This window comes from Nanorana parkeri, unplaced genomic scaffold (assembly GCF_000935625.1).
Source record: "Nanorana parkeri isolate BGI_ZX_2015 unplaced genomic scaffold, ASM93562v1 scaffold2040, whole genome shotgun sequence".
Classification (NCBI taxonomy): domain Eukaryota; kingdom Metazoa; phylum Chordata; class Amphibia; order Anura; family Dicroglossidae; genus Nanorana; species Nanorana parkeri.
The window spans coordinates 206,526-223,737 of record NW_017308308.1 but is presented as its reverse complement, the minus strand read 5'-3'; the positions used below and the strand labels follow the sequence as shown (position 1 = coordinate 223,737).

Genomic DNA, 17,212 nt, shown 5'->3' with positions numbered 1-17,212 from the left:
TTCGTGCCTAATTTAATCCTTTCATATTTGAATAAAAATAATCTTTTTCCCTTCACTTTAAAATACTTCTAGGAGAGTAATGACAAGTATTCTGCCAGGGTGGGGACAGGCAGTCAGTGTCTCTGTTCACTGTCCTACTTAACTGGTTTAGCAGGTTATCTACACCTCTTTTTTTTTTTTACATTCAGGTCCCATCACCCAGACTAGAAGTTTTGGGAGGAGTCTGCTGCCTTCTGCACAGTCCTGTCATACAGTCCTCTTGTTCTCTGGCGTACGCTGTCAGACATTCAGGTGCTACATACTGTAGGACAGAGGTTCAAGGACTGCAGGGAAGAGAGCAAGGAAACAAAGTGGCACCATGTTTAAAGGGCAGAGCAAGTCGCCTACCAAGTCGCCTACCAAGTCGCCTACCAAGTCGCCTACCAAATCGCCTTCGAAGTTTGGCAAGTGAGTATGGGAACGTCGTTGTTTGACTCTGCATAATATTTGCAGTTCAATTTTTTTAAGCTATACAGAGAAAAAAATGCTAAAAATGACTTAATTATTATATGTTCACATTTGTCTTATTGAGTTAGGAAAAGGGGAAAGTCCAGTAAGTCATAACAACCAGTCAGACTGCATTCATTTCATTGAGCTGATAACAGAACACAGAAATGTAATATATTCCAGCTTAGCAATCCTTAGATGTGGTGTCCGAATTAGTTTTCTTTTCTTTTAGGCTTTTTTTTCTTTGGCTTCACCCATTTGTCCAGCCAAGCTCTGTATCTATAGAGGAACAACGTAGCCCCTCATAGACATCAGCATTGTCAACCTGTGGAGAGGGTCGTGTTAGATAGATTCAAATTGACTTTAAATGACAAATAACACTTTTTAAGCAGTTACAGAAACCTTTTTTTTTTACTTTTGGGATAAAGGTTTTAACTAAATGAAAATACCAGACTTACTGGCCAGATCGCCAGGTGAAAATAATAGGAAAAAAGACTAAAACAAGAAAACAAATGTAGCCACCACATCTAAGGATTGTAGCTGCACCATATTACATTTTTGGTTTTGGTTTTAGATACCCTTTAAGCCTTGCATTCTGAGTCAATAACCTTCTTTAGCTCTGCTAACGATAATGTCGAACGATAGCCTACCTGACTAAATGCACATCCAGATGTTTAGAAAAGGGTTCTACTATATAGTTTTGCTATATCTAACAGAGATTGCAGATTCACATTGCAAAGTGCATGACTGTCTTGAATCTGAATGCTTGATATTTGTTGCGGCAGTCAGCACAGTATAAAGCTGTCTAATAGAATTGTATGACCCAGTCTGTCGCCATCACGCAGGACAATTTCTGACTGCTTTTAACATATCACCTAATTGCACCATAAGTGGTCTCTTTTTTTAATACCTGTCAGAAACTAACTCCTTTATAAATAAATGTTAATAAATTAGTGTTTTTGCAGAGGGCAATGTTTAAAAACCCTTAGGGCTTGGGGGGGTATATTATTTACAATTATCAATTTCTTTCAAAGATGAATCAATAAATGAAGACAATGCACGTAGACAAAGTGCGGTAAAACGTTAAGCCACTTTAAAGTGGATTTTTCACCCTAGATGTACTTAATGAACATCAAACAGCCATATATAACACATGTACCTTGATAAATATATAGATCCATGTTTAATTTCTAGCTTCAGCATTGGAAACTGCCGGCTATTTACCAGCGATACCATGCATCCCTTTGTGCTATCTACATCTTTGACAAGGCATTCCAGAAGTTTGCAGCAAGGCTTTGCAATTACAGGACGTAGATACCATGGGGGACTGAGTGGCACTACAAGCTGCATGGTGTCGCTGGTAAATGGCCGGCAGTTTCCAATGCTGATGACTGGACAACCAGAATGCAGACAGAAGTCAAACATGGTTCTATGCATTTATCAAGGAACATGGGTTATAGGGCCCTCCTAACCATCTTGCCTTGAATTGTATTGTACTGTCTCCCTTTATACTGTAAAGTGCTGAGTAAACTTTTTGCGCTATAGAAATCCTGTATTATTATTATTACAATAATAATAATATGGCTGTCTCTTGTCCACTGAGGAATTCCAGAGTGAACTTCCACTTTAACATTTCTCCCTGTGAAGCTTCTCTGTGGAAATGAAGGTGTTAAAATTGGCAAGGTTCCCATGATTCAGGGCAGTATTGGGGTGTTGTCTATTTGGAGCTTAAGTAGTGACAATTTTTTTAGGAGGTGACACTTTGCAATGAAGAACCTGATGAACAGGTAGCAAATGAATCAAAGGCTGTGAGACCCACCCAGGCAGCCTTTTTTCAGTCTGTCGCAAGTTCACAAGCCTTCATCTGCTTCCATTTTTTTTTCTCTTTGCTCTGAATCTAGCTCAGATGATTCAGGCAGCTACCCTCTTTTATTGTTTATGGTACTGCAATCAGTGGTGCAAGATACATTTCCATATCAGTGCTGATAGCTTAACTGCCTATGAATGCTGCTGACTCTTTGCCAATCAATGCTACTGACTCTTCATACACATATTATCTTTAAGAGTGCACACACAGAGAATAGATTCAACTGTAACAAGAGATATCTAATTGAATGCTTCTCATTGACGCGGTAGGACCCTCTCACCTTCAGCTTCATCACTGTAATATATTATTCTCCTTCAGTTTTAGGGGGTCTAGTTATAAATATTTTAACCCAAGGATCACACAACTTTCACCCAGGATTCACACAGTTTTCTATTTGAACCTAATTCAAATAATGTGTGCGTCTTGGGTGAAAGCTGTGTCTAGGGTCATCCCTATAATGAGGCAGCCTGGGGCAGTTGCCTCAGGTGGGATGTTATTGTGGGGTGGCAGGTTTGAGTGGTGGGTCAGCAGCAGGGGGGGGGGGGATGGCCACAGCTTCCCAGGTTGCTAAGAGCTCTTAGCACCCTGTGATGCTCTGTCTGTCTTCCCACCCAGCTCACTGGCGTCCTGCCAAGCTCCTGGCAACCAGTTGGGTCAGTGAGCTGGGCGGGATGACGGACAGAGCGACTGACAGCATGCTGCTTTCACCATTAACTAATAGCACCCCCCCAACGACCATACACTGGCAGCACCCCCGTAACTCCCCACCCCTGACTTCAGGTGGCGAATAGTGTAGGGACAGCCTTGACTGTGTGAATCTTGGGTCAAACTATTTATATATAGACCCCTTAATGTATTGAAGGGCCATATATTAATGGGTAGGGCACCCCTTAATATATTTTGTAGATTTATGCCTGTGATTGTTCCCATTTATTCAGGTAATGAATTGAAGCTTGAAGTAGTTTGAGCTTGAAGTAGTTAGTTACATTCAACAGGACTTGTTCATCATTCATTCTATCTATCTATCTTTCCTGGCGCATCATGGCAGCACTCAACGGATTAATGCTCCGCCCTTAACCCCATGGAACAAGTCAATTATAAGTTTGGGTCCCCCACACGGCATTCTTTTTTTTGTCCCCGCCATGGACGAGTCTACTACCTTTTTGTTTTTTCCCTTACCTAGCCGATTTCCTGTGGCCTCCCACACGGGGTCATGTCTACCCTGCTGTGATGCCTCTGCCTTCCATACCTTTAAACAAGGTATATCTATCTATCTATCTATCTATCTATCTATCTATCTATCTATCTATCTATCTATCTCGTGTCTACAAATTATTATACAGGATTTATATAGTGCCAACAGTTTGTGCAGCACTTTACAATATAAGGCATTAGAGTTACAATAAAAATCAAGACAAGATGGTAAGGAGAGCTACATAACTAATTGAATAACTTTAAAGGAGAACTATGGGGTTAAGGCTTTTCCCCATAGTTCTCCTTAAGGTAACGGGAGGACACAAACTAGCGTCCTCCCGTCATCCTAGGCTCAGTATACCGCGAGCTGTAGCTCGCGGTATACTGAAACGCCGCAGCTGAAGCGGATCCCGACAATTATGCCGGGATCCGCCCAGCTGCGTGAGTGACAGCTGGCTCTGCCTATCTGGAGGCAGAGACAGCTGTACCCGCCCCCTCCCCCGTCTGTTCCGCCAGTCAGCGCTGGTGGCTTGTAGCGGGGAGGGGGGAATCCAACCCCTCCCCTGTCACGGCAGGGAGCCGTGACACGATCGAGAGGTGAGCGAACGCCGGTATGTGTTCGCTCACCTCCCGATCTACTGAGCCAACCTGTGACAGTCTCATTGTCACAGGTCGGCTAGAACTATGAGGTGACTGAAAAGCACTCACCTCATAGTTCTCCTTTAACTTGTAAATGAGTAATACAATGAAAACAAATGTTTGGTTGCTACGCTTTACAGTATATGAATTGGTAATTATTAGCCTGCATCTGTTTCTAGATAGCATGTCCCCCCCGCTTTAACAATACATTGAACCGTGTTTGTCTAGGTCATGTCCTTCTGGCATATATAATTATGTGTATTGTGTGTTTGGGGAGTTGAAATGTGACGTCCACCACATATGAAAAACCAAAGTTTAAAATGCCTCAGTGGAAAAAAAGGAGTAATGATGATAACAAATACACATTTCGCCAACAAGTTGTGAATTTTATACATAATTAGCAACAAAAGGCATTGAAATGTGCAAAAGAAAACATAAAATAACCACAGTCCAGTATAAGGAATTATAACCCAATACAATAAATACATAAATCATATACAACTAATCATTTTAAATTGCCTATTTATGCAATACATTGAAACTATGAATGAACAATGAACTATTCAACTTGTACCCAAAATAAGATGTTGTAATCCATAATGCATTATTGTGGTTACTGACAAGCTGACAAGCTGAGTGAATGCTCAGCTTGTCAGTAACCAGCATAATTAAATTATGCAATAAGTGAATTGCTGCATGTTTAAGGAATGTTTTGTTCCTGACATTCTTTGTGAATGTGGGAACACCCCTTTTATAGTGTCATAAATTCTAATTAGCTAGTAGCGATGAGAAAATAATTTGAAACATAGTCCTCTGGCAATTTACTAAGATGTCTCCAGTAACTTGATGGTTTAGATCTGCTGATCTGCCTTTTTTTTTTTTTTTACTTTTTTTTTTTTTACATGTATATTAAAAACATTGTAGATATCATGGAGGTCACTAGGGGCTGTAAAAATGCAGACTGTTTTAGTACCAGTCCATATCCACTTCAGCATCAAGTGTGTGGATAAAAAAACAGGTGCCAAATATATGGGCTCTCAGCCTCAGATGAATATTGATGGGCACTCGGCTCAGGGCTGGGCTGAGTTAGAACAAGAGAGGCACTGCCTTGGCCACTGTGCTCAGGGGAGGGAAAAGCAGCTGAGCTGGGAGCATCTCTTTCCTCTGCATCATCTGCTTCCACACTGTGCAAATTGACAGCTCAGTCCAGCTCCTCTCCCAGTTTAATCAATAGAGTTCTGCTCAGTGTCACAAACGCCCTCTCTGTATCAGGAACACTGGCTCCGCTTTTAATACATTGCACAACTGTCACATTGATAGCAGAGTCCAGGTAAATTCAGTGAGAGACTTGCTCCAATGCAAACGGCAATGCTGGGCTGTCAGTATGACAGCCGATCTTGCTCTTCATTCATTGCATTCATTAATTTTTGTATTGGTAGTGCCACATTAAGAAAAAATGTTTTACCCTAATTTTTGTACCATAATTCTAGTGCCCTTATACACACATAACACTCTCCAATCCTGTTGTGCTTGGTTCAGCAGGTGGCAGTTCTAGTGCCAGTGCACAGCAGCTGCCATTTCTAAACCATGGCACTGGCTTAACCACTAAATTTGCTGATGTACAAGCTTCTTAGTTTTGGGAGAGCAACGCGATTTTGGCATTTTCACTCTAATTCCCAGGGAACCTTGTCCTGGCACTAGCTGGGCTCTTCTTTGCTCTACGAGTCACTATGCAAGTAAGGTTTTCAAAACTATGCAATGGTCCCAAGAAAAAAAAATGATGAGGAGTACCATGCCTTTAACCAGTTAAAATGAATGTCTTTTCCAAGTTAGGAGAAGAAGTGTTAGTGATTGGAGCTCTGTAGTTCTAATTCAGTTGGTGGGTTGTGGGATCACAGCAGAGAGACCGCTGATTTTACACAAAGCGCAGTACTTTTGTTTTGTTTTTTTAGAATATATTTTTTTATTTTTGGAATTTGCCCTGAAATTTAGCTTTAACTTCTCTCTGGTTATACTTATATCACATGGTCCTTATCTGCTAATAAAACTGTAAATGTCTTGTTCCATTTTTTGTATGCATCTTTTTATGAGGGTGTGTTTCTGTGACACAGATTCCTCAGATGGGTTGGTTCAATACTGAGGATAATAAGAATGACCTTTTTATTCAACAGCCTTTTAATTCAAGAGAAATTTAGAGTTGCAAAGTTTTTTGGTTTTGTTTGCTGTAAGTAAGACAATTTGATTATAATTGATATTGTTTTAATAAAAGTGACTAGTGACCTCTCTACTGCCATGTGAACAAGCCTACTTAAGAAAGCAGATATGTTCAAAGGTTTTATTCAACCCCAAATACTATGTAACTATGTAACTATGTAAATCCACACAAAGCAGCTATTTCAGTTTTTGGTAGATGCTGGAGCATTACACCACCTGATGATTTCTTATTACTCTTTGAGCACACTATTTCTGAGATATCTAAGCTTGTGTTGCTTGGCCTGCAAACTTCATGTGGTTCATTATGAGGGATTTCTATGCTTGAAGCATTATTTTTATTTAGGTTATGCAAACTGAACAGGAGGCATTAGAACATCATGCCAATGTGGGCACAGAAACCCAAAACACTTAGGTAGACCAGAACATAGCTAGGAATGATGGCAGAGTAGGGAGACCTTGCTGTTGAAATACCCCTTACATATGAGAAGCCAGGTTCTGATTCAGCTTACTAGGCTATTCCTGCAGATCACAGAACCATCCATCTTGGAGTGCAAGAGAAAGTGAGTAAATGTTATGCCACCACATCCTCCAGGAGTGTCACTGTACTTGTAATTTACAACCCCCTGAACCATTTCCTTCCTCTAGCAGATGCAAGCATCACAAATGCATCAACTATTCATTTTTGTATCATGCCCTATGTCATGCGCTAACCCCCTTCTGTGTCATGCAGGAGTCAGCTTTGGCTGTGTCTTGTACAAGGGTCATCCACCCACCTGCCCCGGGCAGCAATTGCCAGGCCTCTGCATCTAAGTACTGCAGGGCATGGGTGACAACCACCAGAAAATCGGTGGCAGGGTGCACTGGAAAATCAGTTCAGTGGCAGGGTGCTCTAGATAAGAAGTTATGTGGCAGGGAGCTCTAGAGAAGCAGTTCTGTGGTGGATGCTTAAGGGCAGAGTCAGCTCTTGGCTTCCTAATGTCTTGGGAGTTTTGCATACCTCCCAAACTGTCCCTCTTTTGGGGGAAAAAGCTCCCCAGTTGTCCCTATTTTTGGTCTACCCTAAAGACCTCTATAAAATAAATTATTAACTGCCAGAGGGGTTCTACTGCATTAAACCTATCATCCAACTTAAATGACCTAAATTAGTGCATTTGTCATTATGAAAAACCAGTATACGGGAAATGTAGTGGTGAAGAAAAGCATGTGTGGGTTTAAGCAACCACTTTTTTTCATATTAATTCTTCAGGGTCCAAATAACTGGGGTGTGGCACGGGTGTGTCCTTTTCCCACATACTCTATACTATGTGCCCCTTTCTCTCCTCTCAGAGAGTTAAGAGGTATGGTTTTTGTGTTCCCTCTTCCTGTGAACACATAATCAAATGTGAAGTGTCTGCATTTTTATGTCCAGATTTTAGAACACCTGAAGGACAGGACTTAGGAATAGGTTACACCCTCAGTCAAGTATTAATTGCTGTCTGGGTCCCCATTGGGGAGATTCACCACTCTATTTGCCCTTAACTTTGGAAACTTTTCTCTCACTTCCTCAATTTTACTCAGACAGCAAACAATAAACTGGCAAGGGTTTCAATTCTATACATTTTCTTTAAATCTCACTGTAGATATACAGCTATGAGGCTTTCGGCACAGGAAGTGCACTTCTATTTTTCTGTAGAAATCCAAAATCAAAAGGTACACCTGAAGGGTAGAACTTAGATATCCACAATAATGCATATCATACAAGTTTGGGCAGATCTCACACATGGCCTTAAAGAGTCTTGATTTGATTTTTTTTAAATGGTAAGAAGAATGACTGTATTGTTAAATACAGCTTTAGAATTGCTAGAACTGAAGCACTGAAACAATTGGAATTAGGATAAGGCAAAATATTTTAAACCTTTACGGCCAGGCAGTTCACCTGGCTGTAGAGTAAAGAGTGTCTAGGGGCAAAGATGCCTACAGACATTAGAAAATGCAAGCCTGATCCAGTCGTTCACTGTTGGATGGGGAAACATAGACCTCTCTACATACCTAGCCAAGCGGGAGAAAGTTGATGGGTCGGAAGTCTTTTTCCAGTCCAATCACTATAATGACTATAGTTTGACCCAAGTCAGGCTGTCTTCCCTAGCTCTTTCCCTTCTTCCTTCATAGGCAAACAAATGCTTGAAAATACCTTGGATGCTGGCAGAAAGATCTTTCATTAGAAATATAGTTTGTCAGCCGGGCCATGCACTCAGGGCTGGCTGCCATTTAAAAATTGTAGAGAGCTTTAAAGAGGACCTAAAATGTGGAAGCTGTGCCCAAAAAAATGGCAAATTGTGGAGGACTATTCTTCAGTATTGTCTAAAGATTCCCTGCATGGCTTGGCCGCCGGCGCCATGTGTGCACCGCATTGTGTGTGTGCACTTTTGCCGGATTTCCCTGACACCATGAATTATTTATTATGTCTTGTCCTGCACTGGTAGGGGAGCTCTTCCTCATGTCAGAGCCGTTGCCCTTAAGATTGGTTGCCTAGGGACTCATTAAGGAATAATCGAGCATCAGCAGAAGAGGTGAGAAAGCTCTGATATACAGAATAAATGACACAGAAGCAGAGAGATTTTTTCACTACAGGTTCTTAGGTATAGCTTCCTCTCCAGCAAAAAAAACACAGTGAGCAACACAGTAGTGACATCACCAAATCTCACGCCAAAGCTCATAAGACTACCAGTCATGGGCATAGTGCATCTCTATGCAAAACGTTTCTTTTAGTTTTGGAGGGAGTATAAAAGGGTTTGATCCTCTATCATGTTTTAGTTGCTGTCTGTGACTACGCTTCTTGTCTTGGTGACCATTGTCACTGAGAAAGAAAGTGAAGGGAAATCTAAAATTTTAGAGATTCCCCAGAACAAAAGGTACAGTAATAGTAAATCTTGTTGTGACACCTGTACCAGAGACAACTGTCTAAGAGGGGAATTCTCTTCATTTTGGGAGATGTCCTCTCCTTTCCGGTTGAGGTTCTGGCACAGGAAGTGAAGAGAAATTTCCTCAATGGTACACAGACAGCAAAAAATAAACTGAAGGGTATTAATTGTTCTGCACGCTATTAAAACTAAAACAGTTTTGGCTATACATTCACTTTAAATCTTACTGCAGTTATACAGGCTTTAGGCACAGGAAGTGGACTTCTATTTGGCAGTAGAAATTCATGGGGGTGCATGTTCACACCAGCCTGGGCTCCCAGTAAACAGAGTATGGACTATCGATAACAACACTGGAGGAGAAGAGAAGAGCCTGTGTTGTCTAGAAGATGACCAGATTTAAAGTATGTACAAGTTAATTTTTAAAAATGAGTTTGATCAGTGAAGCATGTTTTGGGTCAGTGACTCATTAGGTAGTGAAGCCAGGAGCAACATCAAAACCATGAAGTCTGTACCTTTTAAAAAACAGCAAACAAAGACATATCCAGTGTTTCTGTCCTCGCAGGTACACTATAATTTGAGTGGTTTTCTCTATCTATTCCATTTGCTCTTTACACAGTTCATCCTCAGCCTCTTTAGTAGTAAATCTGAAATGCAGTTAAAACACTGGATGAAATGGTACCAGTCAAACCCGTATGCATTGACTAAATATTTATCTTACAATAAAGAAGGAATCCTGGGTAGACAAGGTGTTGTACAGTACATACCTGAGTGAGTTTTTTGGTTTTCTCCAGGGCTGTGAGTGACACATACTGTGGGACATTGTAAGGTGTGGCTGTGATACCGAGACATGAAGGGTTTGTCCCTGGAATCACTAAATGTGTCATCCAATTTGACATTCTTTCTCTCGGGCTGGTGATCACACCTTGCGCATTGCTAGAGTAAACAAGCAGCAGCCTCACACTTCACCCAAAGCTAATATCATTCATACTGTATAGTCCTCTGTATGTATTGTATGCTTTCACTATTATGCAGTCTGTATTAATTTGAGCAAGGCAAACATGCATGACCTTGTACGTACAATGAATGTCTAACAACTACAGTATGCAAGGCGAGGTCATTTGTAAATGCCAAATGCCATCATATTCCGTTGAGGCAGGCATGCATGCTGGCCAACATGATTAATTAAACCAGTGGTCTCTAAACTTCAACCCATGGTCTAGATGCAACCCTTTGCTTGCCTCCCACTGACACCAACAACTGGGATTTATTTCTCCTAATAAAAATGATGGGGTGCTATTCCTCCCACTGACACCAGTGATGAGGCACTATTGCTTCCACTGCCACCAGCAATGGAACATTATTCCTCTTCCCACTAACCACAGTGGCCAGGTAATTTTTTTACTCCCATTGCTCACCAACCTTTGTGATTTTTTTACTCCCACTTACACCTGGGAATTTTCTACTCCCTCTAGCCACAATCTGGTCCCACTAAGGTCTGAAGGGCAGTGAACTTGCCCTTCATTTAAAAAGTTTAAGGACCCTTGAATTAGAATGCACCTGTTAATAACTGTTGAAGTGATCCCCAAATGACCCTTTGCCTGCCTTTAACCAGCCCATGGGACACTATTCCTCCCATTGACACCAACAATGGGGAATGGTTTCTCCTACCAATACACCAAGTGATGGGGCACTTTTCTTCTCATTGATACAAACAATGGGACACTATTCCTTCCACGGCCACCAATGGTGAGACATTATTCCTCCTGCAACTAATCACAGGGATATGCAATTTTTTACTCACATTGCCTCCAACCTGGGAACATTTTTTACTCCCACTGATTCCAGGACATTTTCCACTCCCTCTGGGCACAGTCTGGCCCGTGTGGTCTGAAGGATGGTGACCTTACCATCTTGTCTTGAATTGTATTGTGATTGTAATGTCTTCCTTATTTTGTGAAGCACTGCACAAACTGTTGGTGCTATATAAATCCTGTCTAATAATAATAATAATAACTGGTCCTTGGTTTAGAAAGTTTAGGCACACCTTCATTAAAATGTACCTGTTAATAACTATCAAAGTGGAACTCATCAAAACGTATTTGTCATTTTTCATTTCTCGTACATGCCTACTCAGAATGCACTAAGAAGTCAATGACCCCATAATTCTGAGGTCAGACTGCCTAGTGGATTCCTTATTGGAAAATATGGAGAATGTATTCTAGACAGGGGAATCAGGAAGATCATCTAACAGCAGAGCTCCAATGGCCTTAATGACAACTAGGAAGTTCTCCCTGCTAGGGTACCAGACAGCAATAATGGCATGGCAGAGGACAAGCTCTGCCCCATTTCACCCAAAACTTAAATAAAAATGTTTTAAGTGCCTTTTAGGTCATTATTAGAAGTAGTGGCCATTTTCTAGTTTTTCTTCTCTATCCATTCTGCTCAACATATCCCATTAGCATTTTCTCCGAATGCGGGCATACTTTAAAGAAAAAGTTGGGACTGGCTTCTTCTGCCCCTCACAGGCCTTACATGCAATGAAGATCACTTTCCACTGCCAAGCCCTCTGCTGCCCTCTGGTAGACAGATTTTCCTGTTTATCTCTAGGGCTCCAGAGTCCCACCTGTGCACCACAGCCCATGGCTGAATACTGGATGTAATGCCTGACCTTCTGTATTATAATGCATCTGGTTCCAGGAAGACAAATAGTAATAAGACAAATTGGTAAACTAAAAGAGAGATTGGAGTCCATCACTGGAGTGAGCTTGGGGTGATGGCTACTTTACAACACACACATGGACCATGGGGAACAGAAATAGCCACCCTCCAGAAGGAAGGACAGTGTCAGCACCAATTCAGAGATTATTTGAGGATCTACAGCCGAGTGATACACAAATAAGGTCCAGTATTGTTAATAGTTAAGGTACGTGAATGTATTGTTAAGATTTAACTCCTGAGTGTAGTGTCACTTTAAATATTAAACCTTTTATGGATTCTGAAACTTGATTGGTTCGGTGCCCATCATTGTGATCCCTTTTCGAGTCTTGTGGGTTTCCTTTGTGTGTTTGCAGCCACCTAGAGCCAGTGAGCTCTTCACAATCTTATGGAAACCTGACACACCTAGAAATATTTACAACCTGGCAGAGGTTCAAACCCTTCCAGGAGCCAAATATTTTTCACTTTTAAAGTGGGACATGTTGGAGAGTCTAGGAATATGCCTAAAGTGAACCAGTGACCAGACTGTGCAGACTAAAATATTTACAGAATAAGCACAGTATAATGCACTGTAGCTTAGATTCAGGGCTTCTAGGATTGCATAATGTTTTTATATTTAGACCTTTTAATCTACATTGCGTATTCTTTATAATACCCTGTAGTACGTGATCTTATTTATATTTGAGTGTTCTTAGTGCATTGTGACCCAGGTCTTTACCACAGTAGGTCTACTATACTACCACAGAAACACTCACAACAGGCCAGTAGCTCATCAATTAGCTTATATATGGACTGGTGGATAGGTCATGTTTGGAATTAGATTTTAAATTTTGTGATTATTGTAATGGCACATGCTCCTTAAAATACTTTGTATTCTATTGTTTGTTGTTTCAGTAAAGTGCTTATTTGTTGCATCATACAGTATATTATTTTACATTTAGTGGTGCAGAGATTTTTTTAGGAAAATTATTTGTACTTATACAGACGTTTGTCTGCAAGTTGAGTGGTGCAGATGTTTTTTCTGTTTTAAAATATTTACAGATTCCGAACAAACAGTAAAGCACTTTGGGTCTCATTTACACAGCCAATTAGGGCCATACACTACCAAGCATTAGCATAAAGCTGCAGCAGGGTCACAGTTGTTTGCGATCAGCAGCAGCCAGACAGCCTGTACAAAGCAATGACAGGCTGACAGGAGCAATGGCTATTCGCATGAGACCGTACATTGCGCAATGTCATGCAGCTAGGGACAGATAAGCGGCCAAGAATGTGTCTTCATACAGGGCCTCTCATCAGTATCTAGCTGCATCCTGCATGTAACCATTTGGCACATGGTTACACATGCATGTGAACAGCCACAGCTCATGTGGGCCTGTCATTGATTTGTACAGGCTTCCTGGCCACTGCTGATCGCAAACACCTGTGAACTGGATTCTTTAAAGTGCACAGCCCTAATTGGCCCGGTGAATGAGGCCTTAAAACAAGCCTTCATTTATCTGTGCAGCTAAAGGCATTGTGGAGAAATTCATTTTCAAAGTTTGCAACAGAGGCAATGTAATCACAGCTCTTTTTCTATTGCTTTCTATTGTAGCAGAATCTTGGCAGCCTGTAAGACTTCTTTATTGTAATATTTGAGAATCATTTACTTCACAGTACAAGCAACTAGAGAGATCAAGGATGGCTTGTTTTAAAGCTGTTATACTGCCTGTTATAGAAGAAGTCTTTCCTTGTATTATTTTTCATAACTCAGTTGCCTAACTCCCACAGTATGCAGTATGCTGCACAGGGACGGTGCTAGGATTCTAGGCAAGGCAGGCAAGGTGCATTTTTGCGCACCCCCCCCTCCCCCCCGATGTTTGCGCTATGTTTTTGTTTTTTTCACTTAGCTTCGGTGCGGGAGAGCAGAGGCGAGTCTCATATTTAACCATGCTCCACAAAGGAGATGGCCTCTCTGATTGACAGCACGTGTCTCACTGTCCCTGTACTTTCTTTCCAGACATGAAAAAAGGCTCACCTAGTTCCTGTGCGGATTTGTATGACAGTGCACCCCCTCTTCTTGCATTCCTGTGACCTTGCTTGTGACCATTTAGTGTAGGGATAGTGAGGTTAGAGCTGCCAATCAAGAGGCCTCCTTTGCAGAGCTTAATTGGGAATGGGTGGATGGGCAAGGGGTGGGGGGCTGTTACCCTCTGTATCTCAACTTCTGCTACACACAGTAGCGTGGGATAAAAAAAAACAACATATACTGTGGGGTTAGGTGACTGAGCTGTGAAAAATATTACAAGGGGAGACTTACGGATATGTAAGGATAATCTTGGCACAGGCAAACGTCACCCCACTCCTTTGGGCTGCAGTAAGATTGAACTGCTTTGTATACCATATAATGCAGTTGTTTTGACTTAAAGGAATACACAATGTCATAGAATTACATTATTATTTTCAGTGATCATGTCAGTTCTTGTATATGACATTGTATATGTCTATAAAGAGTGTATAGAATTGCACCATTGCCTTAAGCTTTATGGTTTATAACCTGTGACTCCATATACCTGTACGGTGTTAAGTATGTATTGTGTTCGTGTGAAGTGGCTGTATTGTGTTGGGTAGGTGTATTCATGTCCTATTTAACAACGCATGTTACAATCCTCTCCAATGGCCACCATTTTGAGAAGGTGCGGTACCATCTGACCACAGAATATAAAGTAACTTTCCATGATGATGTCAGTGTCACATTTGGAATAATCTAATGTGCTTTATATTTAGATTATGATATAATTGGAATATTGGAATGGTATCATCGCCATATCTGAGAATCATCTAATGTTGGGTCTTTTATCTCACCTATTGTGTAATAGAATTGTATGATGTATAAAATATGTATATTCAGTAATTATTTCATGTTATGGCAGAGGTCTAAATTTGAGATAAAAGGGACCTTATAATCATCTTTTCAAGTGCCATGCCAGAATGGTGTCACACATCTTTTAGATGCCACAGTGAAGAACATTAACTGCTAGGAAAAAGTTACATTTTGTCAGGTTTATTTTTCTCTCAATTCCTTTTTCTGAGACACCCTGTGAAAAGGGGGAGCTTGTTGTAGGGACAGGAAGGCGTGGACAATAATGAAAACATTGGCAAAAGTTGTAACTTTATTCCACTCTACTAAAAATGTTTTGTTTTGGTAGAATTTAGGCTTTAAGTGAATTAAAAGGTCAAACATCTTATTTTTCTTTTGGATAGAAAAGGAAATGTATGAGACAATTGTTATTTTTTGTGTCATTTACTGTAAGTCCTTTAGGGAAGATTTCCTTTCACTTCTTGTCCCATAGCCAAAGTATGCCCCCTTACAAAGCAGCCTTGTTCCAATGTTGAGGGATAGGGGTCTCTTCTCCACATCTGTGTGCCCCAGAAAGGAGGTGGGGGGTCATAGTAAAATGGGGGGGAGTTATGGTGGAGTCTGGAAAACCCTTTATAATAAGGGGACAACCAGTTATCGGCCCCCTCCCAAGATAATGAGTAGAGAGGTACAATAGTACAGCTTAACCATTCCCACAAAAAAAATATCTAATTAGAAATCCTTTAGTAAAATAAAACACAAACACTTATCAGCTTTGAAAATAAAGTTTATTATTGACCAGCGTCAATCACGACAATTTATCCATCAATCAAGTTCTCCAGCGAGGTAATCACAATGAAACGTTGCCCGCCGATCTGTACACACTGCACTCCCACTGCAGTTGTGTGGCACGTGCACCCACTTGAATTCTGTCATCATTGACTTCAATGATGTTCAGATTCGAGTCCAGGGTTTTTGCTGATTGGGAGCTTGTTCAAGCTGAACTTCTGAAGAATCGAACAGGGACGTGTTCGAGCAACTATTTTCATGTCCTGCAGGGACAGAATGTAGAGTAAGTATTGTAACAGAAATATTGACTCTTCACAAGTCTATACAAAAGTTTAAAAAAAAACCTGGAGTAGGACTGTAAGGGCCCATTTACACCATTGCAGTGCTTTAGTGTATGCACTTTAATGCGCGTTATGCCTCACGTCAACATGCATTGTATTAGGGCAGCCCATTCATTTGAATAGACTGCCTATTGCATCACCAAAATGTACCAAATAAGGTACATATCCCATTTCTGGCAGCATATTACACTGCAAGATACTGTGTTGCCATGTGTTATGCTGTGCTGCACACATGCCCATCTGCAAGGTGCATTGGCGTGCTATTCAGAATGAATGGCGCCATATCACACCAATGCATGTAATGCACATGTTACTGTAACAAGTGCATTACTGCAGTGCAATAGTGTGAATGGGTCCTAAATACATGTTAAAAAAACAAAGCTTCCAACAAGTTTCCCTGTTTTTTAAATTACAGTAGGGGAGGGTCAAAATTGATGTCAAGCTATCAGAATCTATGAATAATGTAGCATCACTGGCAATATTCCAAGCTGTTAATGCGTTCCAGGAACACCATGAATAAGGAACTTTGACAATGGAGTTTGGACAGATCTGGGGTGCATTTGACTTGCAGATCAGTTTCGTATCGATAGAACCACCCTTTAGACACATTCCTTTTCTGGTAATTAATGAAGCACAGAAGAGACTATGATTTAAAAGGTGTAGACACTGGAAAAAGTATTATATGCAAAGATATCTGAAAACATTGTAAAGAATAAGTCTAATTAATAATTAAGCAGGAAGCTGTGCAATTAAGGGGGACTAGGTGAAATACTTTTTTTGTCTCCTGGTGTTGTCTCCTGATGTTTCTTGTGCATTAAATTAATTTTTACAACTATAATAAATCCCCAAAATATTCTTTTTAATTGACATTCTTGAATGGTATTAACATCGAAAGTATGCGAGTCAAACAGCCATAAATGGTTAAGTATAGAATGTGTACATTCGGCACACGCAGCTAGAACACCTGGCTGAACAGTGATGATGTCCTGACACGCTGGATGTGAACATGTGGCCAAATTTCCCCAAAATAATTTTTTCTTTTCAATGCTACTTTTCAAAGCACAGCATAGGCATGAATAAAGCCTGATAAAGAAACAAAGTCAACAAACATTTGGAACAATAATTGAGAAAGATTTCCCTGTGACACATATCTGCAATTCATCATATAGTAATGTTATAATTTCTAACAGGGTTGACCCCCCCCCCCCCCCCCCCCCCATCACGAGCACGT

General features: G+C 40.8%; 1 protein-coding gene across 1 annotated transcript in view; it reads left to right on the top strand.

Moving 5' to 3' along the window:
- The first annotated feature begins 207 nt into the window (after window positions 1–207).
- Window positions 208–17,212, top strand: part of EVPL (envoplakin) — a 63,763-nt gene continuing 46,758 nt past the window's right edge. The window contains exon 1 of the mRNA XM_018572463.1: window positions 208–447. Coding sequence (XP_018427965.1) covers window positions 359–447 — 89 coding nt within the window. The 5' untranslated portion in view covers window positions 208–358. The remainder of the gene's footprint in view (window positions 448–17,212) is intronic.